This window comes from Onychomys torridus, chromosome 14 (genome assembly GCF_903995425.1).
Source record: "Onychomys torridus chromosome 14, mOncTor1.1, whole genome shotgun sequence".
Lineage (NCBI taxonomy): Eukaryota > Metazoa > Chordata > Mammalia > Rodentia > Cricetidae > Onychomys > Onychomys torridus.
In genome coordinates, this window is record NC_050456.1 from 38,124,556 (window position 1) to 38,152,470 (window position 27,915).

The window sequence follows — 27,915 nt, forward strand, 5'->3', positions numbered from 1 at the left end:
ACTTCAAAATATTTAATACCAATGATCCTTAAGTGACTATCAACAAATTAAGCAATTTTGTTTAAGAGCAGCAGGACAAACTGCTTCTTGGAGCACATCACTTAGACAGTAAAACAAGGTTCTAATCCCTTTTTATGCAAAATTACTGACACTTAAAATAGTGGTTCTTAGCTAAAGGCAATTCTGTCCTGCAGAGAATAGTTGGAAATCTGTTTAAACATTTCTGGTCATTACAAGTTTGGGGTACTACTGTTCTCTAGTAAACAGGAGGCTGCTAAATATGCTACAATGTGATTGACAACCCTCCACAACAGACATTTTTTTCCTCTTAACTTCAATCAATAGTGCTATGGTTAAAAAAAAAAAAAACTTTGATTTATAAAAATCATCCAATTCCAATAGTGAAGTCAGCCATGTGCCACATAATTATGGTTAAACCATGGACAATATATACAAAAATGGTGCTGTGAGATTACAATAAAGGGCTGAGGAGAAGCCCGGTAGAATAGTGTATGTTTAAAGACCAGACTCGACCCCAGATAAAAGGGAGCTGGAGAAATTGCTGCACTGTTGTAGTATTACAGCACAATGCATGACTCGGGGTTCCAAACACACAGCCTGCTGCTGACCCATCATATATAAACATATGGCAATATACTAGGTCAGGTGAATACTGTGGTAAACACAACAAAGGTTACTTACGTTCCTGACTTATGCATTACTAGCTAGGGTGTTATCATTATTTTAGAGTGTAATTTCATTCTAAGGATAAAAGTTTACTATAAAACAGCGTGCTGTGTCACGTGTTTACTATGTCTCAAGTGCACATTAAAAGCATGGCACAGGCTGGGCGGTGGTGGCGCACGCCTTTAATCCCAGCACTTGGGAGGCAGAGCCAGGCAGATCTCTGTGAGTTCAAGACCAGCCTGGTCTACAGAGCGAGATTCAGGACAGGTACCAAAACTACACAGAGAAACCCTGTCTTGAAAAAGAACAAACAAACAAAAAGACTCTGTAAAGACCTTTTATAATAATTAAAAATAAACATTGTAGATGTGACACAGGTAAATAAAAATAATAGCTGCACTTCATTAAAGTCTTCACAAGACTGTGTTAACTACAGAGAAAATATTTTCAACCCTTATAACACTTTAAAGCGCAATTATCTTGATCTTTAATATATAGACAAGGAAACGGACATTTTTCCTTTTACTTATCAATACATACAAATAATACATTCATATGTATAAAAACAACCTATCTAGAAAGACCCTGTCTCTTTTGGTTATAACACATTCACCTTTAAAATATAGTATTTATATTTAGTAACTTACCAAAAAAAGGCACACAAGGTGGATTGATTGATTTAAGTTTTACTAGGTATTTTTTAAAGTGATCCTGACTTAATTCCACAGCATCATCCAAAATTCTCCTCTTCCTTTCCTGCAATGCCTTTAAAACATGTAAGTTGAATATAATTCTTACATATAATTCAATCATATATAAAGATCCATAAGAATATATAACTTTAAAATTTATAAAATTCTGCAAATACTTAAAATGATTTTAAAAATTATGAGTCTTATTCTTTTGGAAATTGCTAAAATGAGTAATCCTGTTTTTTTACCTATAAATATAAAAACTAATATTTTGTGTTCTTTCTACTATAAATTAGAAGATTAAGGAATAAAAAAAAGTCTCCCTCTGACCTTATTTGTTACCATTTTAATCTTCCAGTCATAAATTGCAGGGTCAGAAAGAACTATGATCCTTCAGGACTAAATGTTCTTTGACTAAAAGGTTTTTTGAGGTTGAGGGCAAATCTTAGCAATAAGAAAACTGTAGGAAGGTAAGAAAACTTCTAGAAAATCTAGTGAATGAAGTAAACATAGGCATTTGTTTTTATTTCATTACTACTTTTTTATTGGAAACAAAATAATTTATAATCCAATGAGGAGTTTAAGCACATATACATAAACACATACCACAGTAACATATACTTAGGAACCTTTATGTTTATTTCTTTTACATTAAGGAGAACACAAATGTGGCTGTTTAATAAATAGCTCTTATTCAATATTCTACACAAGTCCCAGCCAATACCAACAAGGAACAACAAGAGACCAGGGAATACTATCATCTCCCTAAAGTCAAAATCTACCGCCCCTGGGGAAAACTGCCCAAATGTATATGTTAATAGGAGAATTTAGCAATCTTGCTATATATAAAAGTCAAACAAGACTCAATTATATTTCCAGATATAAAAATTTTCACCAAAAAGGAAATCATAATTTTTAAAAAGATTCCAATATAGATAACAAAAGTGACAGTGTCTGTCAGGAAACCATAAACAACATTAAATGGGACCAGATGGAGAGATACAGCACATTCATGGTTAGGAGGGCTCACTACTATAAAACTGTCAAAATTCCACAGTGACCTGGATCTAAACACAACTCTTACTAAATTCAAAATTTTTTAAAATATAAAAACTTAGGTGGATTCTAGAGTAATGGTACTTTAGACAAGTAGCATAAGAAAAATCAAATAGGTTAAAAAAATAGATGGAGCAGAAATAAACCCATATATAAGTCAATTTATGATACAGCAGGCACAATAGGTCAATGTGGGGAGATATGAACTTGAATAAATGTGTGAGAACAAGTGAACAGCCATATAGAACAAAAATAAAATCAGAGCTCACGTCATTCTATACCCAAAACGAATTTCCAACTACATTAAAGATCTTTTTGTTTTGTTTGAGATGGGGTTTCATTATGCAGCAAAGGCTTGCCTTGAACTCTCATTACTTCTGCTTTAGGCCTGGAGGGTCAGTAAGGATTTAACAGAGACACACACTAGACTAGGGCCTCAGAATCTGCTAAAGTGAACATCACAAAGCACAGCCACATGGTTCTGGCTTTAGAGTTAAGCACAGAAGAAAGGAGTTATGGGATAAAGCTGCCTAGGCCAGAGATGTGTCAGGGGTGTCCCCAAACGGAGGCCTAGCAGAAAGGCCATTGTGTGAAGCTGTGAAAGTGAAATTCATCTTTCTCTTCCTCTCTCTTAAGGCTTGAACCCAGGGCTTTACACATGCTGAGCAAATGCTCACTACTCATTCACATCCCTGACAACCACATTATTCTCAGTATTTGTACGAATCTACTTAGATTTAGATTTGTTATATTAAAGTGGAATTATAGTCATTCTGAAGTTTTCTTATGTTTCTTTCTCAAAAACAACACAAACATTCTCCCAGAGGAATACGCAAAGACCCTATTCAATTTCCATCTTCAGCCGAGCAACAGTCCTTCCTACAGGGACAGGACAATGCATTCGATCATTGTGTGACTGACGGGCACCCAGGGAGCTTCCAGTTTTCTGCTATTGAAATAACACTAGAGTCACCATGTCTGTATCCAGGTAATTTCATGGTCTGGAGTTCTGGGAAAAAAGATTTGTTCTCTTTGTTTCTAATCTAAGAGTGTGTCTGTTTTTAGTTTTAACATATAATGTTAGGCTGGTTTCCAGAGCAATGCTAAGAACCCATGTTTCTAAAGGATACATTATGATAAGACACCTGAGCCCCTACCTTCTGCAGCTTACTTGGGAGAGACTGTTGTAGGTGAAAAACAAGGGAAGAACCCATAGCGAGGAGGTTTTGCTTGATACAGAACCTAGCGGCATATAGACAGTCTGTTTTTCTTTTCCCCCTGGAGCTGAGGACCGAACCCAGGGCCTTGTGCTTGCTAGGCAAGCACTCTACCACTGAGCTAAATCCCCAACCCCTGACAGTCTGTTTTAATGTCTTTAACATATGAAGAAGTTCATATAAATAAGTAAAATGTAATACCCACAAGGAAAAATGAGAGGCCATGACCAGAGAAATTATAAAGAAAAAAATAAAATTAGCTAATAAATACATTAATATACTAACATCACTAGTTAATTTTTAAAATATAATAAAAATTAGAACCTTAATTTTTTGGCCCATGAAACCTTAAAAATTTAATACAGTAATGTCCAGGGCCTGTATCATTTCTTGACAGCAAACTCCTTAGCAAAATACTAAAAATCTGAAAATGACCCAGGACTTCTGTCTCTAGAAACTGATTCTAGGGAAAGAATCAGGGCTTCACAGACACATGAATGAATGAATGAATGGATGGATGGATGGATGGATGGATGGATGGATGGATGGATGAATAGATGGATGGATGGATGGATGGTCCATGATAAACTATATATCCAAATGAAAATCAGAAATAACTTAGTTGTTCCCAAATAGAATGACAGACTAAATTATAATTCATTTACAAGACAGAAAACTATGTATCCACTAAAAACAACAATAAAAAAACCCTTATTTTGAGAGACAATAAACAGAATGATGTATAAAAATAAGATGCATGGGTTGGAGATTTGGCTCAGTGGTAGAGCGCTTGCCTAGCAAGCGCAAGGCCCTGGGTTTGATCCTCAGCTCAAAAAAAAAAAATATGCATGTCATAAATATTTACATACAATATGATGCTCATTTTTAAATTAAAAGACAAAATATCTGTATACGTCGGTCTCTCTCAAACATTCTAAAAGAAATGAAACATTACTTCATAATGTAAAATAAAACAATCTATAATTTAAAAATTTAAAATAAGATAATTATTTTAGGTTTCAGAAAGGGGTATCTCTTTTTTGACTATACATTAAAAGTAACTAAGAAGTATTTGTATATTGAGTATATACTTCAAATTCTTTGTCTTTTATGAGACTACCATCATGCCACTGAAAACGTCCACACTTGCCAGTAATATGCTGAGATATACTTTAATAATTCCACCTCTGTACTGAAGGGGATTTTTTAAGAATATTTGCTTAAAAATAGGTAGAAGTAATCTCATATGTTAACTTTATCTGCCTTTCCAAAAGACGAACTATTCAAACTCACCTCAAATGTGTGGTCTAGTCTGTACACTGATACAGAATTGACCGCACTGACGATTTCCAACACGCCATTGAAATTATTCAAATCCTGGAACACTTGCAGAACTTCTATTATCCTGCTGAGCACTGCCACCCGCTCTTCAAAGTTTTCTGCTTCCACAATGCATCTAACAACAACACCACATTTGTGCCTTAGAAAAGCTTCTTCAACTCACTTGGAAAACACTTATAAAGCCAGAGTTTCAGCTTAAATATGACTTCACATTATGACTACTAAGGAACAATAAGACAGAGTAAATAAAAACTTACTTTTCAAACCAGAGAGTGAGGTTTGTTGTATGGCGAATCATTTTTAATAAATTTGGAGAATTTATTTCTTTATCTTCTTTGGTCCAGACACTCCCTACAAGTTCAGAAGGTTGGACTTTCCTGTAAAACATTACCAATAAATACTAATCTTTCTTAAAACAACACAAACATTCTCCCAGAGGAATACGCAAAGACCCTATTCAATTTCCATCTTCAGCTGAGCAACAGTCTTTCCTACAGGGGCAGGACAATGCATTCGATCATTGTGTGGCTGATGGGCACCCAGGGAGCTTCCAGTTTTCTGCTATTGAAATAACACTAGAGTCACCATGTCTGTATCCAGGTAACTTCATGGTCTAGGGTACTGAGAAAAAAGATTTGTTCTCTATGGTTCTACAAAAGATTAGTATCAGATTATCTAAACACTTCCACCACATAAACTGAGAAATGTATGTGCTAGTTAAGTCACATAGAAACAGACCCAAACAGCCACAAACATGAAAGAAATGCTTCCTCACTCGGGGGAAAACCTACACCTACAGTAAAACCCCATTTTATACCTGTCAAACTAACCAAGTCTGATGGTGACACCAAAAGACAACAGCAGGGAGTCTCCAATGCTGGTACTGAGGTAAAGACCAACACTCGACAAACAACTTGGCAATATCTCACAGCACTGAAAACACACATGCTACCTGACAAGGTGATTCAGTCTCTATGAATACACCAAGGATAAAATTACACAGTAATGGGAATGCTTTTACAAGAATGCTCAGTGACATTTTATTTACAAAAGTCAAAAACCCCAAACAGCCTAGAAGCTCACTTGGTACAGAGTGGTATCATAAATATATGTGGCTTTAAGATATGCAAGCTGGGCCAGGCAGTGGTGGCGAACACCTTTAATCCCAGCACTTGGGAGGCAGAGCCAGCCTAGAGTTCGAGGCCAGCCTAGACTACAGAGTGAGTTCGAGGAAAGACACAAAGCTACACAGAGAAACCCTGTCTTGAAAAAAAAAATGATATGCAAGCTGATGCTATGTATTACTTAGGGCTATGCACACAAACACTGAAATTATAAAGACAAACAGGACAAATAAACATCAAGTCCTGGGTAATGCTAATTTCTTGGGAGGAATGGAGAACAGTGTAATCAGAGAGAATTATAAGAATTTCAATTTCACCTGTAATGTTTTTTATTGTCCATGAACATTCATTATTATCTATATTTCTGGAATGCTTGAAATAACTAATAATAACCAGAAGATTAAACCATTAATGATTCAGAATTGCATCATTTAAAAACTGGCCATTGTCACTGCTATGAATGTCTTCTAGTTTTCAATATTTAAAAACATCTTTTTTGTTAGTAGACTTGAAGACAAATGGGTCCTTGCTAACAGGTTTTGGAGGTATGTATTGCTTTCTTGAGACAGGAACTTGTGTAGTCCAGGATGGCCTTGGATTCTCTGCACACCAGACCAGCCTTGGACTTCTGCTTTTCCTCCCTCCAGCCTGCCAGGTGCTGGGACTGCAGGCATGGGCCACTACTACCTGCTTTCTGGGCTCACTCTTCTTCCTGAGAAGTGGATTTCACCAGAAATTTACCCACAGCATCAATGTCAGAATGTTACTTTTCTTCTACCGAACAAATCACAGAACAAAGAAATGCATTTCTATTCCACAAAAGCATGTCTACATGGAACTTCCTACTTTTAAAAAATTATAGCCATGTCTTTTTTTAAAACTGATTTCATTTCAGTCATGAGGGAAAACTTTATTCAGTACTATTTGCTTTGTTACCTCAAGTAATAAGTTCCTTTAGGCCTGCCTGTCACAAATCACAATGAATGCCATTTTGAAGACTACCTGAATTCCACATCACTTAAAATATAGCATGGCATTCTTAATCAGATGTTTATAAACACTTGGTGGCGTGTTAAAGGTCAGATTCTGAATGGAATAGCCAGTGCAAACCTAGGACCCAGGTTCAATTTCCAGCACCCACACAGTGGCTCACAAGTATCTGTAACTCCAGTCCCAGAGGATCCGATACTTGCAGGCACCAGGCATGCAATGTGATGCAGACATCCACACAGACAAACCACGAATTACAAAAAGTTAATTAATTAATAAAAAATCTTCTGATGAGGATAACTTTTCCAGGATTTTGTATTGCTTTGTTTACTCTGTTTTTTTTTTTTTTTTTTTTTTTCAGACAAGGCCTCATGTAACTCAGGTTGGCCTTATACTTGCTATATGCTGAAGCTGGCCTTGAACTCTTGATCTTCCTGCTGTCTATCTCATGACTACTGGAATGACATACTTATACCACCACACCCATCTGGATACAAAAGAGGGACTTCTGGGTTCAAAAAGGTTATGATGGAATCATGGTAGGACTTATCCATCTTTCAACAGGGGCAGTTACCTACAGTCTACCTACAGTAGCCACTGGAGCCTGGGTTGAGAAAGACAGAAAGATTTGCGTCACTTAACACTACTCATTAGTCTGTCAAGAGCCTCACACCCACACTGACTGTACTATCTCAGACTAAAGCAACCTGGATGCATCAAGAGTGGACAGGAGGGACTGCCTGGGAAGCAGCTGTTATTCTGTGGAATTAGTCACCGTCCTGTCTCTAGGGACTGCTAGCCTCTAGTCTAGGGTTAGTCACTACTACACTGGAAGAGTCTGCCCCAAACAAAAACTCCACCCAGAAGAACAAACAAGGTTTTTTTCACAATTATTGGGAGAGAGAGAGAGAGAGAGAGAGTCAGAGTCAGTTACAAGCACATGTGTGGAGGTCAGAGGATAACTTAGAGGGACCAGCTCTTTCCTTGCACTGTGCTGGCTCAGAGCTATTCTTAAACACTCATCAATAAATAGCAAAATATTCTGAAGACAGGTAAGAAGTGCATCCAAAGTTCTTGAAGTAAAGCAAGAAGTTAATACATCTACCTGTAGAGATCAGACTCCAGTAGTGTTAACTGGCGTGCAATTTCTATTGGATGAAGTGTCATAAGGTCAAACGTTTCAAACTGGCCTGGTCTACTGATATGCCATTCAATGGGTGGAGGTGGACTTTCAAAGGTGATGTTATGGCTTATTCCATTTGCTTGAGCCTGCTTCTTCCTCTTGATGATCTTAGCAATGGACACGACCCATTTCTTCATAGCTTTCCCTAGGGAAAAACAAACAGAAATGCCCTTTACTTGACAAGCCTGACTGCAAACGGCAAGCCTGGCTTCAATATCTACAAGGTATTTCATTCATATTTAAATGTATGATTTCAAAAACTCAAAAATAATCACAATACCATAATTACACATAAAAACTGATCCCCTAAAACATTGTTTTCAGACAGATCCCCATTATGTAGTCCAAACACAGGCCTCAAACTCTCAATCCTTGGGCTTCTGTCTCCTAAAACTGATATAACAGACATGTGCCACCACATGCAGCAAAGTGCTATCTTAATATCAACCTAATAACAATATTCAAATCTTTTTCTAGCATTCAAATTTAAGTTTCATTGTTTAAAAACAAGTTGACTTGTTTTTAAAACAGCATGAGGGGCTGGAGATATGGCATATCGGTTAAGAGTACTAACTGATCTTCCAGAGGGCCCAGGTTCAGTACCAAGCACCTACAACAGTCTGTAACTCTAATTCCAGGGGATCCAATGCCCTCTTTTTGCCTCCATGGTACACAAACATACATGTAGGCAGAACATCCAAGCACATAAAAAATAAAATTAAAATTTTAAAAAGGATACACACATGACATTTAAGTGGATATATCGTTTTCTTAACATACGGGTTTTCCTCTTATCACTCAAAATGCTTGTAATTTATTTGCTGAAGAAACTAAATTACTTATTCTGTGCGATTTGTTCTGTGGATTTTTCTAAGTTTGTATTTTTGTAATTTCATACCTATGGTATCATTTACTGTGTTTATCCACTAGATTTATCTATCCCCACACATACAGACACAGTCTAATTCTAATAAGATGTCTGTTTTTTTCTTTTTTGTGATATTTACTAATTCTAAGTCCCTAATTCATTAAAAAAAAAAAAAGTTTAGTGTTTGTGTGTGTGTATATGTATATGAGACCAGAAGAGGGTGTTGAATCCCCCTGGAACCTAGTTAGAGGCCGTTATGAACCATATGACAGGTCCTTTGCAAGCGCAATAAACACTCCTAGCCACTGAGCCATCTCTCTCCCCTAGATCTATTATTTTCTTAGCACTGTGGAATGGTGATATAGCATGACTTCCTCAATTACTAAGTGAACTACTTCTATTAAGAAAAAAACCAACTTTCCCTCATGAAATATTTGGTTATTCTGAGGTATAATTTGTACAGGGAAGAATGTAGAGCATACACACACACACACACACACACACACACACACACACACACACACACACCCCTAAGTAAATAAATAAATAAAATGTCTGCATTGTTAAGGCTTAGATTATGTACAGTTGGCTGTCTGTATCAACAGCTTTGACACAGTTTATCCCAGAACATAGAAGAGGAACAAGACTCCAAAACCACCCTTCCTATATGAATGGGTTCAAATGCAGCCTGGGATACATGGGACTCTTTCTCAAACTCTAAAATGAGGGTCTGGAGAGATGGCTGAGCAGTTAGGAGCACTGGCTGCTCCTGCAGAGGACCCAGGTCTGGTTCTCAGCCCCATGGCGGCTCATGACTGTCGTTAGTTCCAGAGGTCCCATGCAGTCTTCTGACCACCACAGGCACCAGAAATGAATGAGGTACACATGCAGGCAAAATCACTCACATACATAAAAATTTTAAAAAGTGAATAAAAATAAAATTTAAACTTAGTATTACGAACAATTTTAAGACACAAATACACAATTAATTATCTTTGACATCTCAAAGTTAGGACAAAGGAATACATTCTCTATTTTAAATAAAATTTCTTTTAAAGAACAAGTAAGCTCTTAGCTTCCTGGCTGCTGTGAGGTGAACAGCTTCATCTATTATACCCTCTGCTTCGCTTTTCTTTCAAATCACAAGCCCAGAATGATGGGGCCAGCCAAGCACAGACCGAAACCTTTGAAGCTGTGAGCGAAAATATTTGTTTCCTGGTTTTTTTGTTTTTGTTTTTTGTGTTTTTTTTTTTTTTTGAAAAAAAGAGCAGGACGTGGAGAAAGCTAGGCTTGCTGTATTATTTTTAGGCAATGTCATATACTGTGAGTTAAAACAAATCTGTACAAATTATGGTAACATCTATATGTTTAATTATCAAGTCATGGAATTTCATTCATATACTGTGATTCTGAGATTTTAAGTAGGAAACTCTTATCTTTCCAGTACTGAAGGAATTTCCTGCAATACTTCCCCAGAAGTAAATACTATTTTTTCAATGTCAATTATCCAAAATTAAAGAACACGATTAAGGAGAATAGGAGGGAAAATCGTATTTTTATTTAGTTGAAGGAATAGAACCTTGAGGTGACATAAAATGTTAAAATTTTAAAGATTTTTTTCATGAATATGAGAGAAAGAGAGAGGGAGGGAAAAAGAGATGGAGGGGGGGATGGGGGGGGCAGGGAGGGGGGGGAGTACACCATAAGTGTTCAAGTGTCCCCAGGGGTCAGAAGAGGGCATCAGATAGCTGGAGCTGGAGTTTGGGCGACTCGTCAGAGCATGAAGAGGTGGTGGGAACAGGGCTTAAGTACTCTGAAACGGCAGCAAGCTAGACCCTAAATATCTTTAATTTATTTTCAAAGTCTTCGACTTCTTTAAAAGAAGTACTCTCAAAACCTTCCAGAGGTAGCTGAGGATTGCTCAGCGGTAGAGCACTTGCCTAGTGTTGAGTAGGCCTGTGCTCAGTCTCCAGCACTGACAGAGAGCAGAAACAGAAGAGCAAACGCTTGTGAAGACGAGTTTTGGGGGTCTCAGAAGATGCTAAAGCACACCAGAAATTTCAGAGCAGATAGCAATTACCTTAATATATTTCAGTTTTCTAAACGTGATAACTAGTTTATTTCTAAAGTAAACTCATGTATGACAAAAGATTCAATCAAGCCTTTCAATAATATACCTCTTACACTTGAAATGAAGGATTCTAGTCTTTCAAGCAATTCCAGGTCTCTTTCAAAGTCATAAAAATGATGTTCAACCCAGTGGCGAAAGACATTTAAGATCCTGATAAAATAGAGAGAAACAGTTAGTGAAACCAAGTGTTTGATTAAGCTTCTTCCACTTCTCTATTGATGTAGTGAATTTCAAATGCAAAGACAATACAATACTAAACCTCTAATCTATACTAAATACTACACATGCTTCAAAAACATAAAAAAGGGCTGTTTTCAGACTGTGCACTAAACTGATACTTTAAAGATATTTTAAAGTGTAAAACCTCATTTCTGTGCTTTATTACCCATTCATGTTAAGAAAAAGGACATTTTTCTTTATTCGTAAGTGTTGTCATCCTCATCAGAAACAGGGTCTCTCTGGAGACTGGTCCTGGAACTCACCAATTAAGCTAGGCAGGCAGGCTAGCATGCTCCCAGGATCCTTCTGTTTCTACCTCTCCAGGGCTTGGATTACAGGCTCACACTGTCACACTTAGATTTTTACATGGGTGCTGGGGATTGAACCCAAGAACTCATGCTTGCATAGCAAGCTCCTTATGGATTTAACCCTTTCCCCAGCCCCCGGAAAATCATTTCTGAAGTATAAATTTTGATGCATTTTCACATAAAATGGAAAACTATCATTTAGTGTATTTGATTTTGAATCAACTGCTATCATTTCTTTGTAAGCTACAAATAAGTCTTTAATCTCGTAGTTTATTTCCAAAGACAAAAACACTACTTTGGACGAGTATTTGTTTTGTAATACCACAAGGTGATTACTTATGAGATTGTAAGTACACAGATAAAATCATCTATTCAGATGCAATTTCCCGCTTACTACCATAGATATACTGGAATATAAATTAGTTGCATTAGCATTTTTGTTTCTTCAAAAAATGACTATTTCCAGTTAGGTCCTATCCCACCCCCACCCCCCACACACCCCCACCCCCGCAGGATGAGAGAATACAGTTAACTTTCAGCATGTGTCCCACTGTCTGTGTTACACAACCTCACATTACTGGGGGGTTGGTTAGCACAGCACCTTAGGAATGCATCAAGATCACAGAACTGCTAGCTTCTAACTTATGGTTAGATCAATTCAAGTACCTCCATTTCTTCCAACAGCAATACAATTCTAAAGCTGTTATATGAAAAAAGGAAGTCTCATCATCAGGTTTTTATCAAAACTAAAAGTTTCATCTTATCAGAACATCAGTAAGAAAACTAATGGGCTAGCCACCAGTGGAAGAAAATATTTGCAGAACATTTTTTTCCCTGACAAAATGCAACCTTCTCAGTTCACCTCTACACCTCAGTAAAAAATAGAACTCAACAACTCAATAAATCAGGCAAAAAATTCTAAACAGATTCTGTACTATACAAGTATGAATAATCAGTAAGAAGCCAAAGTTCTTATCATGAATCACTAAGGGAAACAGATCACAGTGGGAAACTATATACTTAGAAATACAGTTAAGATGTTAAATAGACACTTCCACAAACACTGATGAGGACATGGACACTGGAACTCACATACAATCTTCCTGCCAAGGTTAAGAAAAGTTTTGATAATTTCTTTTTATAACTGAACATATACCTAAACTTTCCATCTATTCACTCTGAGCCATTAGTTTACGCTAAGTCAGAGTTAAAATTCACAATAAGATTTATGATCAAGTTCATAGGAGCTTTAGTCATAATAAAGATTGGAAAACATCCGTTTGTCTTCCCACAGGAAAAGTAAACAAATTGGTACATTTACACAATGAAACACTACTATATCAATAAGTTTTAAGACTACTGATATAAGCAACATAGATCAATCTCAAAAGCATTTTAAATGTAAGAGAGCTAAAATGAAAATAAGAAAGACCCACTTAAATATAATTCTTAAAAAGATAAAACTAGTCTATGGAGAGAGTAATCAGAATAGTGCCTTTGAACATGGAACACAAGTCTATTAGAAGGGCACAAAGGGTCTTTATGAGATGTGGTAAAAAGATGTATGTGTCTTGCCAGGCTTGGTGGCACACCTTTAATTCCAGCACCTGGGAGGCAGAGACAAGCAGATCTACTGTGGAATAATCCTTCTGTACACTGTATGAGTATATGTCACTATGACTGGTTTAATCAACAAGCTGACTGGCCAAAAACTGAACAGGATAAAGTTAGGTGGGAAAGACAAACAGAGAATGCTGGAAGAAGGGTGGCATCTGGCTTCACCAGCCAGACAGAGAATGAGCATACAAAATGGGATAGAGGTAAAAGCCACAAGCCTTGGGGTAGCACATAGATTAATAGAAATGGGTTAAATTGTAAGAACTAGTTAGTAACAAGCCTGAGCTATGGGCCAAGCATTTATAATTTATATTAAGTCAGTTATTTGGGAAGTGGCTGCCTGTTATTTGGGAGTGGACAGGAAAACTCCACCTACACAGATCTCTCAGTTTGAGGCCAGCCTGGTCTACAGAGCAAGTTCCAGGACAGCCAAGGCTACATACAGAAACTCTACATGAAGAAAAGATGTATGTGCCTGTTTAAATTTAAAGTACACTTAAGATGAATGTGTTTAGAACAAGGAAAGAATAAGTATTAAACTATTAATGATATGTAAGTCAAAGTATTTAAGAAGTATGTACCTAACATGTATCTAAAAAATGAGATGAGTAATGGAATGACAGAGTAATAAATGTATGTGATATAAATAAGTACAGTAAAATATGTTTAGCAGATCTATATGGTTTTATGGATGGTCAGTATAAAATTCTCTAAATTTGCTGTCTATTTAAAAAGTCAGATATTGAAAAAACTACCTTACATTTCACCAAAATCCTTCATTGCTCACAGAACAGGTTTGAAACTTAGTTGGTATTTCAAGCCTCTTGACTAATACACTTAATCTCACTTCCTATCTTTGCCCTCTAATGTCAATTCCCATGGCATATTTCTTCTGCACATCACTCTCAAGTCTGCCTTTATCTGTACTATTTCCCATTTTCCTCAATATGTACAATCACCTTTCTGTGAATCTAAATCCTACACATTCTCCCAGCATAATCTTCAACTTTACCTCTTTTAAGATATCTTCCCTAACCACTCTAACCTAATCTCTACTATTCCTGAATATTTACTTATTTATTTTACTGAGACTGGAACTAAGGCCCTAAGCATGTTAGGCAACTATTCTGCCACTACATATTGTCCTTGGCCATGTCTTTACGTTTTATTTGAGATGAGTCTCACTTAACTGCCTAGGATGGTCTTAAACTTGCTGTGTAGCCCAGACCAATCTTGAACTTGGGATCCCTCTGACTCAGCTTTCTGAGCACCCGGGATTACAGGCCTATAATACCAGGCCCTGTTATTCCTGGAATTATAATTTATAAAGGTGTGTATTTTGTAAACCACTAAAGCAGTCTAAGTAGAATAACATAACTTTCATATATCCCTTTTCACCAACACAATCAGTATCTTGGTACCACAAGATTATAGCAGTCAGTTATTTTTGTACTTATAATATGGTGTATGTATAAAAGCAAAACCAAAAAATCACCATGACTGAGTCTAAGATAATTTTCTTCTACAAAATAGCAATTTCATAAATGTCTGCCTCATAGAAGGAGACTTAATTTGATTGTCGAACAAATGAATTACAACTCTTAGAGAAATTTTAATTACTTCTCTATTTTCTATTGGTAAATAAGTTCAACCTGCACAGGGAAGCCCTGCTAGGAGTGGACAGCCAGCAGCACTATCATTACCTGAGACTGCATTTGTCTGTGGCAATTAACAAACTCAGTTCCGAAGCTGCAACTTATTGATCAACAGCAACCAGGGACATGATGTTCACGGAGAAAAGGATTATACACATGTAATTAATCTGATAACTTGGTTTGCAGTGGGAAGAAGTAGATACTTTGGTTCTCATTTGGGCTACAGGGGCTAGTCAAAGGAATTTCAGACTCTCAATGCTTAGTAGAAAAAAGAAAACTTGCTGGCTAAAGAGGTCAGACACGGGCTTTAACCCTCTCCTGCCACTCATTTATGTAACTATTTCAATTCTCAGTTCTAAGTTCCTTATGTAGGAAGTACGCATAAAACTGTGTTCCATCCCCAGCCCTACAAGCATGCTGTTGCAAGGGTAATGCAGAAGAGACAAAGCTCTAACGGGTGACAACTGGCGTACAGTGAGAGGCCAGCAACTCACGGCTGCTGTAACTAGACACACTTCCACGATGACGAGGATCCTCAAAGTATCAAATGTCTGTCTGTCTGAGGAGGAAAAGAGCTACAGTAGTGGAGCCTTCTTCACATGACTGCGTTAGCACAGCGGGTATGGAGGGGAAGACTAGAGCAGGCAAGATTACATGTGGCTATCGAGAAGCCCAGCAGATCTCCTGTTGGGGAGACATCAAAGAATCCTGGGACAGTTGGCTTATCTCTATAAATAAAGCACATAGCCATCAAGAAAGACACACTGGATGTAACCTGGGGACTCCACATGTACATGAACCTGCATATGCATGTGCCACACACATGTGAACACGCATACACACATGCATGCACACCACAAGTACAGGCAAAAAGTAAAAAGAACAAATAGGTATCTCTGTGAATTAAACATAATCTATCACATGACATACACAGATGATGCAAATAATGTGATATATTCAAATAATTAAACTAGGGAATTTAGCTAAAATAAAGTTAATGAGAGAAGGATCTGAACTAAGAGCTAAAAACTTGTATATGAACTCTATAATAAAATATTTAGAACTGTGACATTCGGGTCAAACCTGAGTTGCACAGGTTGGACGTATTCCTTGCGAAATCTTTTCAGATCTGCACTGATTGGCTGCTCGCCTTTCTCTAGTGCCAACTTGTCTGCCTCAGTAGGCTCTGGTTCTGGAATCTCAAACCTAAGAATAAAATCAAAAGAAGAAAAATTTGTTCACATATAAATGAAAGAGACTTTGGATACATCAGGGAAAAGGTTTTGACTAAGCAATCCTTCATCATTACGTAGAAAGCACAATTACTATTTAACTCTCCTTAGGAAACTATGAACATAAGAAAGCAGTCTGGCTATTTGGTACCAAGGTTTTGTATTCTTGATCTAATAATTTAATTTTATTATTATTTGTACATGCCTGCATGTGTGTGCATGAATGAGAAAATATGTGTTTTTAGGTGCCCACAGAGGCCAGAGACATTGGAAGTTGGAGTTATAGGCCACATGGGTGCTGGGAACCAAACTTGGGTTCTCAGGAAGAGCAGTTACCACTTTTAACCCCCAACCACCTTTCTAGTCCCTGTATTCTTATTCTTATTTTTTAAAAAGTTTTATAGGTAGCACTGATCAGCACAAAAAGGTCAACACTTTATATGTTAAACTATAAAGCATTTAAAATGCACCTCAAAAATACAGTTAAAATTTTAGCTCAAATTTTAATATTCAGAAATTAGCAATATAGGAATTGTTCATTTTTAGTCTCAATAATACATGATTTTTAAAAATAAGAAACACTATCTTTTAGAGATACATATAAAAATATTTAGATAAAATCTTTGGTCTAGAATCTACTTCAAAATAATCCTGGGGGAGGATGATTAAATCTGTAGGAAATATGAGCTGGGTCAATGATTACTGAAGTTGGATGATGGATAAAGGGCTTAGTATATTCTTCCATCTATCCTTGTATAATTTTGAAATTTTTCATAATAAGTTTATTGCAGAAGTAAAAGGCAAAGAAACATCTTTAAGAAACAAAATAAACTTTACTAAAATACAGTTTTATCACTTAAGCTTGTTTTTCTGTTTCCCACGTAAAAGCCTACTGCACTCTGAAGAGAGCCCTCACTAGGACCTTTGCAAAGTACAAAAATGGTAGCATAAGTGAAACATCTTTCTTACCGTTCTATCAGCAAGCTTAGCAATTCCTGTGGTTTACAAAATGAACGATACGTAGTAAGAAAAGTACGAACAAAATTGGGATCTGAAAAAGTCCAGCAAAGTAGAGATTTCATGCTTAATTCATCCATTTTAACGACCCTAAGTCCCACATTTTCCTTTCACTCCTTATTAACTTTGGGTCCTCCCAGGGTAACTTTTCTTTCCTGACAGATGTAGAACGTCCTTCTCTCTCCCCTTTCTCTCCTCCCTTCCTTCCTTCTTCCCTGTAGTGGATAGCCATCCCAGCATTGGCCTGGAAGTTCCAACCCACATTGAGGCTTCGGTAATGGTCACGCCCACAAGGCGGGGCAGAGGAGGGAGCGAAGACCAAGGATCTGGAGGAGGTCTCTCTCTTGGTTCCGGGCCCCTGGACGCTGGAGGTAGACCGAGCAGAGTTCTCCAGAGAACACCGCTGGACTGTGCTATACCTTTGCCAGACCCTGCAACCTACCCCTTCATTTGTAAGTTACCCCACAAAATAAACCTCCCTTTTTAACTACGTGGAGTGGCCTTAATAATTTCACCAATACTTCCCTCCCTCCCTCTCTCCTCCTTTCCTTCCTTCTTCCCTTCCTTCCTTCTTCCTGTAGAACAAGGTCTCATGTAGCCCAGGCTGGCTTCACTACGTAGCCAAGGTGACTCTGAACTCCTTATCTTATTGCCTCCACTCTACATCCCAAGTGATTGGCCTAAACCATTTCTTGATAAATAATAAAGACTATTTTCAATTTTAATTTTATAAATCAGCATTTTATGAGCAGTTTTGTTTTTGTTTTTTGTTTTTTGTTTTTTGCCAGAGCTGAGGACCGAACCCAGGGCCTTGTGCTTGCTAGGCGAGCACTCTACCACTGAGCTAAATCCCCAACCCCATGAGCACTTATTAGTCACTGAAATTAATGATACATTTTAGAACATTTAATGGATTATTAATCCTTTTGATTTTTCATAATTTTTATTTGGAGCGCACTCCATTTGCACCCATCAACTCTGATGTGTTCCTTCTGCATCGGGTCCCAGGCCTTAGGAAAGCACTTGCTAGTTTCACATACCTGCATACATATGATAGGTTAGCCTTTCAATTAATTTCACCACAGTCCCTCCTTTAATAATGGGGATCACACTTCTACTTTGCAGGTTGTCTTCAAACACAATGTTTTCCTCAGAGTCTTTCACCACAAAGCGGTACACGTCTGGACTCGGTAGCCTCAGAGGCTGCTCGTTTTCTTCTTTCAACAGCACAGAGTCCAGCATTCTATCCAGAGTGCTTCGATAGTGAAGGGAAATAAGGGCTGCCATCCAGTTATTTTTCTCTTCAGCCGACTTAGCAGCAAAGATGACACTGGTTTCATCTTTGGACACTAATTCAAAAGCGTGCTTGCGTTCACACGTATCCTCCTTATCACAGATTTGAATTCTCCTCATGACAAACTTCTCTTTTAACCTGTATTCTGCACTACTATAACCTGGAAGTCGGCTCGGGCAATGATTATTAGGTTTACAGCTGATCATCAAGCCATCGAAGAGAAAAATATGCCTTTCATGTTTAGCACCGATCCTGGTCAATGGCCCTTCCATTATGAACTCATTACAACACTGTCCAATATCTTTGCCTTCCCACCCATCTATGTTTTTTTGAATTTCATTCATTTTCTTGATAGCCAGGTGCTTGCTTCTTAATTGACGATTGTAAAAAAGGCAAACAGGATCCCTAGGGGGGAAAGGCAAGGTAAATGTGACTCACTCAATTATGATAATTGTATAATATAAAATCAAACAACAAAAGTATTAAGCTGAGTTGGAAGGTCTAGTTCAATGACTGAGAACATGCTTAGCATGTAAAATGCCCTGAGTTCGAATACCCAGCATTCAAAAGCTTAAATAACCAAATATTAAACTATATTCCTAACAATTATTTTCTTCCAGTCCTGCCCTGAATACCAAATGACCCAAGTTCACTACTGTCAAAGTACTACATTCCTAGAGCCGTAAGAACTAAAATTATAGAAAAAAAATTCCCACACTGCTTACAGAAAATATAAAATTTCATTAAATACATTTAAATTAATAAATATATCCTACAGTATAACAATGGTAACTTGGCAATTTTCTGACTAAAACAGACCAAAAAAGGACAAGCATAACTTTTAAGAATGCAGCACCATTCTAAACCACACTTGGGAAAAGTGGGGATCACACACAATGAAGGAAGCATAAATATTCATATTTGGAACAGTCTCGAATTACCCTGGTCGGCGTCTAGGTGAATGCTGCTTGTAAATTCGGTCCATGCTGCCTTGGAGATTCATGAGGGCAGTGATAGCCTGATTCAGACACTCCCTGTCTTCTTGTTCTTCACTACATGCCTTCAACTGCTAAGGGGAAAAGGTAAAATTACATTGCTTGGTTCCATCCTCAACTTCTTTGTAATTAAAATGGCAACGAATATTTAAAACTTAAATGTATTTGATGCAGCGGTTTGAATAGGTTCATGCGTTGGACATTTAATTCCAGCTGGTAGCAGAGTTTGGGGAAGGCTGTGGAGCCACAAGAGGTGGAGCTTCTCAGCGGGCACGTTCTCAGGTTCTGCAGCCTGTCCTCATGCCCTGTCCTGCTTCCTGACTAAGGATGCTGCCATGCTTTCCCCAGTAATATAGTAATTACAAGGTGGTTGAGCAGAAAAAAACATCAGAAGAGTTAGAAGTTCCCAGTAGTGGAAGTATATAAAATATGGCTGCATGATATAATCTCAGCTCAATAATTTGCTAACTATTTCTTTGATTTTCAGCATTATGATAAATGGAGAGAATGTTTGTGGCACTGGGGATGGAGCTTTGAGCATCGAGGTAAATCTTTGACTACTGAGGTACATGCGTAATTAGCACTGAGACAACATCAGCTTGCTAACTATCCAAGCTGCTTCTCTAGAGGGATTTGGAAGGATGCATTCTCCTCCTCCTCCTCCTCCTCCTCCTCCTCTTCTTCTTCTTCTTCTTTTCTAAAAGATTTATTTATTTATTATGTATACAGAAGAGGGTGCCAGATCTCATTACAGATGGTTGTGAGCCACCATGTGGGTGCTGGGAATTGAACTCAGACCTCTCTCTGGAAGAGCAGTCAGTGCTCTTAACCTCTGAGCCATCTCTCCAGCCCCGCATTCTACACTTCTTAAGCTGACACAGAAATCACCATGGTGAACCAGCTGCCAATGAGCCAAACTCTTTCAGGTCTCCATCAGCTTTCCAAATAGTGGCTCTGGCCTCCTCACCCAACTGGTGAATTTAGCCTCCAACACACCACAAAATGCTTCTTATTGTTGAAGTTGCTTTTTAGATAATACCTTCCCTCTTTTACTGTTTATTTTGAAGCAATGTTACCTACCCATTCCACTCCTCACAGAAGAGGGGAAACCATTGCTGAATGGCTTGGAAGTTATTTTTGGATTATCCTTATATCACAAATCACTCTCAAAGTGGAGGACAACCCATGGGAGTCAGTTTTCTCCTTTCACCATGGTGTAATTCCTCAATCCTAGATGACATGATTTCTTTGTGGCTCTATAACTCACTGACTTACCTTATCAATACCTATAGTGGGGTCTCCACATAAATGAAATGAAAAGTTACTTGCAAGTTGTCACAGGTATGTTTTTGTTTTCGTTTTTGCCAATAATATTGACATATCCCTTTACGCTTATAGCTAATCTTATGGCTTTCAATAACTGGTGAGATTGATGGAAAACTGCCTCCTAACTCCCTAATATGTATGTATACATATGTGCGCGCGCGCGCACACACACACACACACACACACACACAAAAAAAAAAAACCCACAGCTCATAGACAGATTACTAGTTTATGCTACAAAAAGTAGGAAATATAAGCTAAGAAAACATCCTGTTTTTCTGGAAGGTCCCCTTTGGGAAGACTTACTGTTATGACCTTAGAGTGTCAATTTGAAGGTGTGGGGTAGGACAAAGACACTTCTCTAGTCTCAAATGCACAGAACTATAGGATGAGGTAAAGTGTTTATTTCTACACAACAATTTTTATATTTTTATATTTTATTTTCTTTTGTTTTTTTGAGACAGGGTTTCTCTGTGTAGCTTTGTGCTTTTCCTGGATCTCACTCTGTAGACCAGGCTGGCCTCGAACTCACAAAGATCCACCTGCTTCTGCCTCCCAAGTGCTGGGATTAAAGGCATGCGCCACCAACACCCAGCCAGTTTTTTTTTTTAAAGATTTATTTATTAATTATGTATACAGCATGTATGACTGCAGGCCAGAAGAAGGCACCAGGTCTCATTACAGATGGTTGTGAGCCACCATGTGATTGCTGGGAATTGAACTCAGGACCTCTGGAAGAGCAGCCAGTGCTCTTAACTTCTGGGCCATCTCTCCAGCCCTCCCAGCCAGTATTTTTAAAATAATCATTTAATCTTGGGAAAATAGAAAAGAATACTTTCTAGTGGTGTTCTTTAATCTGTTAATATTTCTTAGAATAAGAATATTCATTTGTGGAAAGAGAGCATAGTTCAGATCAACTTCAGAAAATTTTACAACAATAAAGCTCTGAAATCCTAGGCTGGGGTGTGGCTTAGTTGGTAGAGTGCTTGCCTAGCTAGCATACACAATAGTCGGAATTCAATCCCCAGCACTGCACAAACTGGGCATGGTGGCACACACCTGTGTGGGTGTAGAAAGTGGGGGTAGAAAGATTGGGAGTTCATGGTCATTTTCTTCTGCACAGTGAGTTCAGGACCAGCCTGGACTACATGGGACTCAGTCTCAATGAACAAACAACAAAAGGCTCTACTCATCTAGAATGTAGCAATTTTTTTTGTTTGTTTGTTTGTTTTGTTTTGTTTTTGGAGATAGGGTTTCTCTGTGTAGCTTTGCGACTTTCCTGAACTCTCTTGGTAGCCCAGGCTGGCCTGGAACTCACAGAGATCCGCCTGGCTCTGCCTCCCGAGTGCTGGGATTCAAGGCCTGCGCCACCACCCCTGGTGAGTGTAGCAGTTTTATGAACTGTCTCCACATGTCTTCTTAGGTAACGTTTCCTCTGTTACAGGATCTAGTAAGTGCTGTGGTAAATTGTGTTTCTTGTTTCTTTTCATCTGCAGAGTCCCTTGCATTTGTTTACATGACTCTTCCAGATACACAATGGAGCCACAGACAGAAAGTTCCTATATAGTCAACACTCTTTTCGACATGTCTGCTCAAAGCTAGTTCCTTCTCCATCCGTTATCCTACATCACTGCTACATGCTGGGAAGGTTCTCTTCATTTTTAAAGTAGAAATGAAGTGATGGGTTTCAGTGCGGCATTTCCACGCACCCCGACCGTCTTCTCTCTCTGCCGCCCCCCCTCCCCTGTGCCTTCTGCTGTCTGGCCACCTGCATTCTTTACCATCTGTTTCCCTTCTCCTGCATGAAGATCTTCTTCCCCTTCAGGAGCCACTTTTATGACCTACACCAGGCCTCACCCTACATATATAAATATAAACTCTAACACTGACATGTGAGAGAAAACGTATTTGTCTGAGTCTGGGCTATTTCACTTAAGAATAATTTCCAGTTCTATTTTCCTGCAAATGTCATGATTTCATTTCTAATCATGGCTGAGTAAAAATTCATTGTGTAAATAAATATTTACCACATTTTCTTTATGCTTATCAACATATGCATGGATTTATTAAGCATTTATTCTAATTACTTGTTCAATATGCACATTCTTTATTAAATTATAATAAAGCCCTTAAACAATAGAGATACACCTTTTTTGTCCATTTTTAGTATAATATGGTAAGTACCCAACAGGCAGTTGTCAAAAGTAATCAGGACTGTGTGTGTGTAATACTCAAATCTTTTTGTGTTTATACACAAATAACTGACTACTTTTTAATTCTCTGTGCATAGCTTTTATTTGCTTATTTAATCTTTATTACAACTCAGCGAGATATACAGTATCACAACATATGTGTATAGGTCAGGCAAGGCACAAACAGAAAAGTTAGGCCATTTGTCTAATGAGCAGCAAAGTACAGTCAAGCTAGCTCTGACCTAATGAGTGCTCTGACCGCCATGCCACCGTGCTGTCTCTCTACAATGACAGCAGACTGAACTGGGCAAAACACTGGTCTGTGCCTAAATCGGGCGCTAAGTTAAAGAACAAACCAGCAGACCAAACTCCTTCCATGTGAAAACACAATGGTGGGAGACAGTTCAGCCTAGCAAGGGCCATTCTGGGCTCCAGCTCCACTCCTCAGCTCACAAACGAACACAGTCACATGGTGAGTGACGAATCCAGGTGAGTTAACGTAAAAATTACTTCCTAAAGAAACTTAATATCAGCTATTAAACTTTATAGACCTCATGAAGAGTATTTTTATTCCACTGATAAATTTCAAGGAAACATCAAAGGACTAAAAAAATGTTATTTGACTTTTAATAAATCATATCTAAAAGGAGATGCACAGTAGTGATGCCCACCTTTAATTACTCAGGAGGCAGAGGCAGGCAGATCTCTGTGAGTTCAAGGCCAGCCTGGTCTACAGAGATAGTTCTAGGGCAGTCAAGGCTACATAAAGAAACCCTGTCTTGAAAAACAAACAAGCAAACAATCATATTTGAAATGAGTCATCTGGGAAGAGGGAACTTAACCTGAGAAAAGGCTCCTTCAGATGGGCCTGTGGGCAAGTCTGTGGGACATTTTCTTGATTAATGATTGATGGGGGAGAGCCCAGCTCATTGTGGGGTTGCCATCTCTGGACAGGTGGTACTGGATGGTATAAGAAAGCAGGCTGAGCAAGCCATGGGGAGCAAGTCAGTAAGCAGTGTTTCTCCATAGCCTCTACTTGAGTTCCTGACTATAGTAATTATAAAGTTATTTATAAATTGAGAAGTGAACTTTTCCATAAAGACTGAGTATATATTAAGAAAAAAATATAAAATGTAGTCTTATATTTGTTTATTTTGTTTCGTTTTGTTTTTGAGACAGGGTTTCTCTGTGTAGTTTTGGTGCCTGTCCTGTAACTCACTCTGTAGACCAGGCTGGCCTCAAACTCATAGAGATCTGCCTGGCTCTGCCTCCTGAGTGCTGGGTTAAAGGCGTGTGCCACCACCGCCCAGCTAAAAGGTAGTCTTTTAAAAAATTATTAAAGGTATCTAAAATTGGGGCTGGAGAGATGGCTCAGCCATTGAGAGCACAGGCTGCTCTTCCAGAGGACTCAGGTTCAATTCCTAGCACCCACATGGCAGTTCACAACTGTCTGTAATTCTAGTCCCAGGAGATCCAACAGCCTCTTCTGGTGCCTGTGGGCATGAGGCAAACACATGGTACACACATAGATGCAGGCAAAAGCACCCATATACAAAAACCAAAATTTAAATGTAAAAACCCTTAAACTTATCTCTGCAAACCAAGTGGCTTGTGATCAACGTCAATGTGTTTGAGATGGGGACCACAGATGGCATGCTATAACTCATCATTATGTAGTTGTTTCCATCTTTGCTTTATCACAAACCTGAATTTGAAAAATAAAATTCAGATAATATTTCTATTATGTTCACAAGTCTTGGTATATCACTGAAACAGATGTACTTTGACAGTTAAGGCAAGAAGATCAGGACTTCAAGGATACCCTCAGCTACACAATGAGTTCAAAGCCAGCCTGGGCTACATGAGACCCTGTCTAAAATAAAGAAAACCATTCACCTATGCTTTCATTTATCTCCCTCCCTCCTTCCCTCCCTCTCTCTGATGCACACAGAAACACAACTGTGTGTACTTGACATACACTAGGATTTGAAGACTATTATACTTTATGAAGACTTCAAAATGATTCTCTCCAGGCTAGAGAGATGGCTCAGACGTTAAGGGCACTTCTGTTATGTAGAAGACCTAGGTTCGGTTCCTAGCCTGTTCCCACATGCTGCTTATGACCATCACTAACTCTAGTTCCGGGGATCTGATGCCCTCTTCTGGCCTCCCTGGCACTAGGCACACATGTGGTGCACATACAGACATGCAAGAAAAACACTTACACACATAAAATAAAAATAAAAAATGATTTTCTTAATACGATAAAACTAGATGAAAACTTTAAACAATGTTATAGATAAAATTATTAATTGCTTATATAAGATAGGTCAGCATTCCAACAGGCGGAAATAACTGTACTCTGTGGGTTCACAACAGAAGAGAGGACATCAAAAGGGGGAGAGAAGTACTGGGAAGCCTGAGGGGAGTGGGAGGGGAGGAGGTGTGAATTTCATCAAGACACATTGTTCACACATGTGAAATGGTCACACACATAATAAAAGATATTCTGTAATAATTCTAAAATTAAAACTCACTTTTTCAAAGATTGCTACTGTGGATCTCCAAAAATTAATTTTAAAAAACAAACACTCTTCCATTAAGGTTGATAATTTGAGAGTCTATATTACCAACTGACACAAAAATAAACTTCTTTATATCTGTCTACACATAAAAATGATGTGACTAGGGGTAAAATCCGTAGGATTTTCTCCAAGATCCTTGGACAGAAGTTGGAAACATTAGGATGTCTCCTTCTGGGTCCTTGTGCTTGTTGGCAGCTAGGGATCAGCACAGGGCTTTACATGATGGGTCAGCATTCCACCACTGAGCCCTAGCCCTAGGACACTACACTTCTATGAACAAAGATATTAAGAATAATATAATCAGATGAAAGTGAGGTTTTAGGCTTTATAAATCTAAGGATTTTGTTACAGGGAGCTCTTGCCTTACCTTTAATAATTCAAAGTAATGCCAACAATGATAGACTGGCACCAGCATAAGCCGCGGAAGGACGTAACGAACAGCCTCCTTAAAGCCATCGGCAATGGACTGCAAAGTAAAAAGACACAGTGGACCTCAGACCAGAGACACAGAGCTGTGCCTACAGGAGACAGCTTTAAAATACAAGACACAGACGTGTCAAGGGGATAACAGTGAGCACATTCTAGTGAAACTTAAGTGCTAGAAATCAGGTTTTCCCCACCTATCCCCCTGCATATTACTGATAAATACACACATTTCTGCATCTGTTAGATAGCAAAGTAACTTTGACAATGCGGTCTACAGATTTTCTTCAAACATCTGGGTTTCCACATACTGTAAATAAATTTTTAAAAGCTATTTAAACTCTTTTTTTTTCTTTTCTTCCAAGACAGAGTTTCACAGTGTAGCCTTGCCTGTCCTGGAACTCGCTCTGTAGACCAGGCTGGCCTCAAACCCAGAGAGATCCACCTGCCTCTGCCTCCTAAGTGCTGAGATGAAAGGTGTGCACCACCACCTCCTGGCTATTTAAACTCTTTGTATACTCTAAGATGGGCTAAACAAGTTGGCATACACTTATAACCCCACCTGTTGGGAGGCCAAAGAAGGATGGTTGCACATTACAGGCCACTGTGGGCTATCTTTAAAAAGAAACAATAGCAACTCATACGTAAAAGGAAATAAAAGTTCAAGTCATTACAAAGGTTTTTAAGTATGTTGTATACTATAAATGTTTCTAAACAAAAAATTCCCCAGTGAATAAACTTCAGACTTAGCTTATTTATGGAACACATTTGGTTTATAACTCAACTGACCAAGCTAATTCTGAACAGCTGCGTCAGACTAACAAGATTACGTTCTAGCATTTTCTGGATGGTCTGGGCGCTCCTGTTCTCTAACGCTTCACGTTGAAACCTAATCCCCATGCATTAGTTTTACAATTAGGATCTGAGGACACACCCTCAAGAATGGGGCTGACAACCTGATAGGCCTAAGGGAGTGTGCTGGCTGGCCCCTTACACCATCTGATAGCACAGTGAGATGGGCCCCCATGAACAAAGCAGAAACCCTCCTCAGACCATGAATCTGCAGCATCATGAGTCTGCAATCCCCAGTCTCCAGAACAGTGAGAAGCCAACTTCATCTGTTCACCTACCCAGTTGACAACATTTTGTTATGGCTGCATGATGAACCAGCACAGTGGTAAGCCACTTACTATACTGAGCTGACTTAGCTAAGTAGTTATAGCTAGAACCAACACAGCACTTTAAAGCTAGTCTACAAAGACCATCTAGTTTATTAATTTGTAGTGAAATGGCTACTCAAGTGCATCCCCAAATTTTTGGACTACTAATTATCAGTAGAAGGACCTGTCTGATAATAACACAAGCTAACATTTGCTGAATGTGTAATATATGGCAAACATTATAGTGCTTTATATGTATTCTGATGTATTATATTTGTGTGTGTATGAGTGTGTGTGTGTGTGTGTGTGTGTGTGTGTGTGTGTGTTGCACATATCACAGCATGCATGTGGAGGTGTGAGGACAACTTGAGGAAGATGGCTCTCTCCTTCCAACCTGTGGGTCCTGGAGAGAATACTAGGGTTGTCAGGATTAGTGGGAAGTACCTTGGTGTGCACAAGGCACCGGTTTGACCCTGAGCATCCCGTCCCCGATTCTACAGATCCTAATCTCACAGAAAATAATCCATTGTGTTTACTGGCTCTTTGTTTTGTTTTGGCCTGGGAATTGAAACCAGGGCTTTTCCATGTTATGGTAGGTTAGTG

At 38.5% G+C, this 27,915-nt stretch overlaps 1 protein-coding gene across 4 annotated transcripts in view; it reads right to left on the bottom strand.

The window, feature by feature from the left end:
* Positions 1–27,915, bottom strand: part of Sos2 (SOS Ras/Rho guanine nucleotide exchange factor 2) — a 93,859-nt gene that overhangs the window by 12,453 nt on the left and 53,491 nt on the right. For 2 of the 4 annotated variants that reach the window (XM_036205718.1, XM_036205716.1), the window contains 10 exons: positions 26,097–26,195; positions 19,573–19,697; positions 18,378–19,036; positions 17,290–17,371; positions 16,172–16,294; positions 11,336–11,439; positions 8,213–8,435; positions 5,251–5,370; positions 4,946–5,108; positions 1,335–1,452 (listed from right to left, as the gene is read on the bottom strand). In XM_036205718.1, coding sequence (XP_036061611.1) covers positions 1,335–1,452; positions 4,946–5,108; positions 5,251–5,370; positions 8,213–8,435; positions 11,336–11,439; positions 16,172–16,294; positions 17,290–17,371; positions 18,378–19,036; positions 19,573–19,697; positions 26,097–26,195 — 1,816 coding nt within the window. Of the gene's footprint in view, positions 1–1,334; positions 1,453–4,945; positions 5,109–5,250; positions 5,371–8,212; positions 8,436–11,335; positions 11,440–16,171; positions 16,295–17,289; positions 17,372–18,377; positions 19,037–19,572; positions 19,701–26,096; positions 26,196–27,915 lie in introns of all 4 variants that reach the window. The other 2 variants (XM_036205715.1, XM_036205717.1) reach the window with 1 other exon arrangement.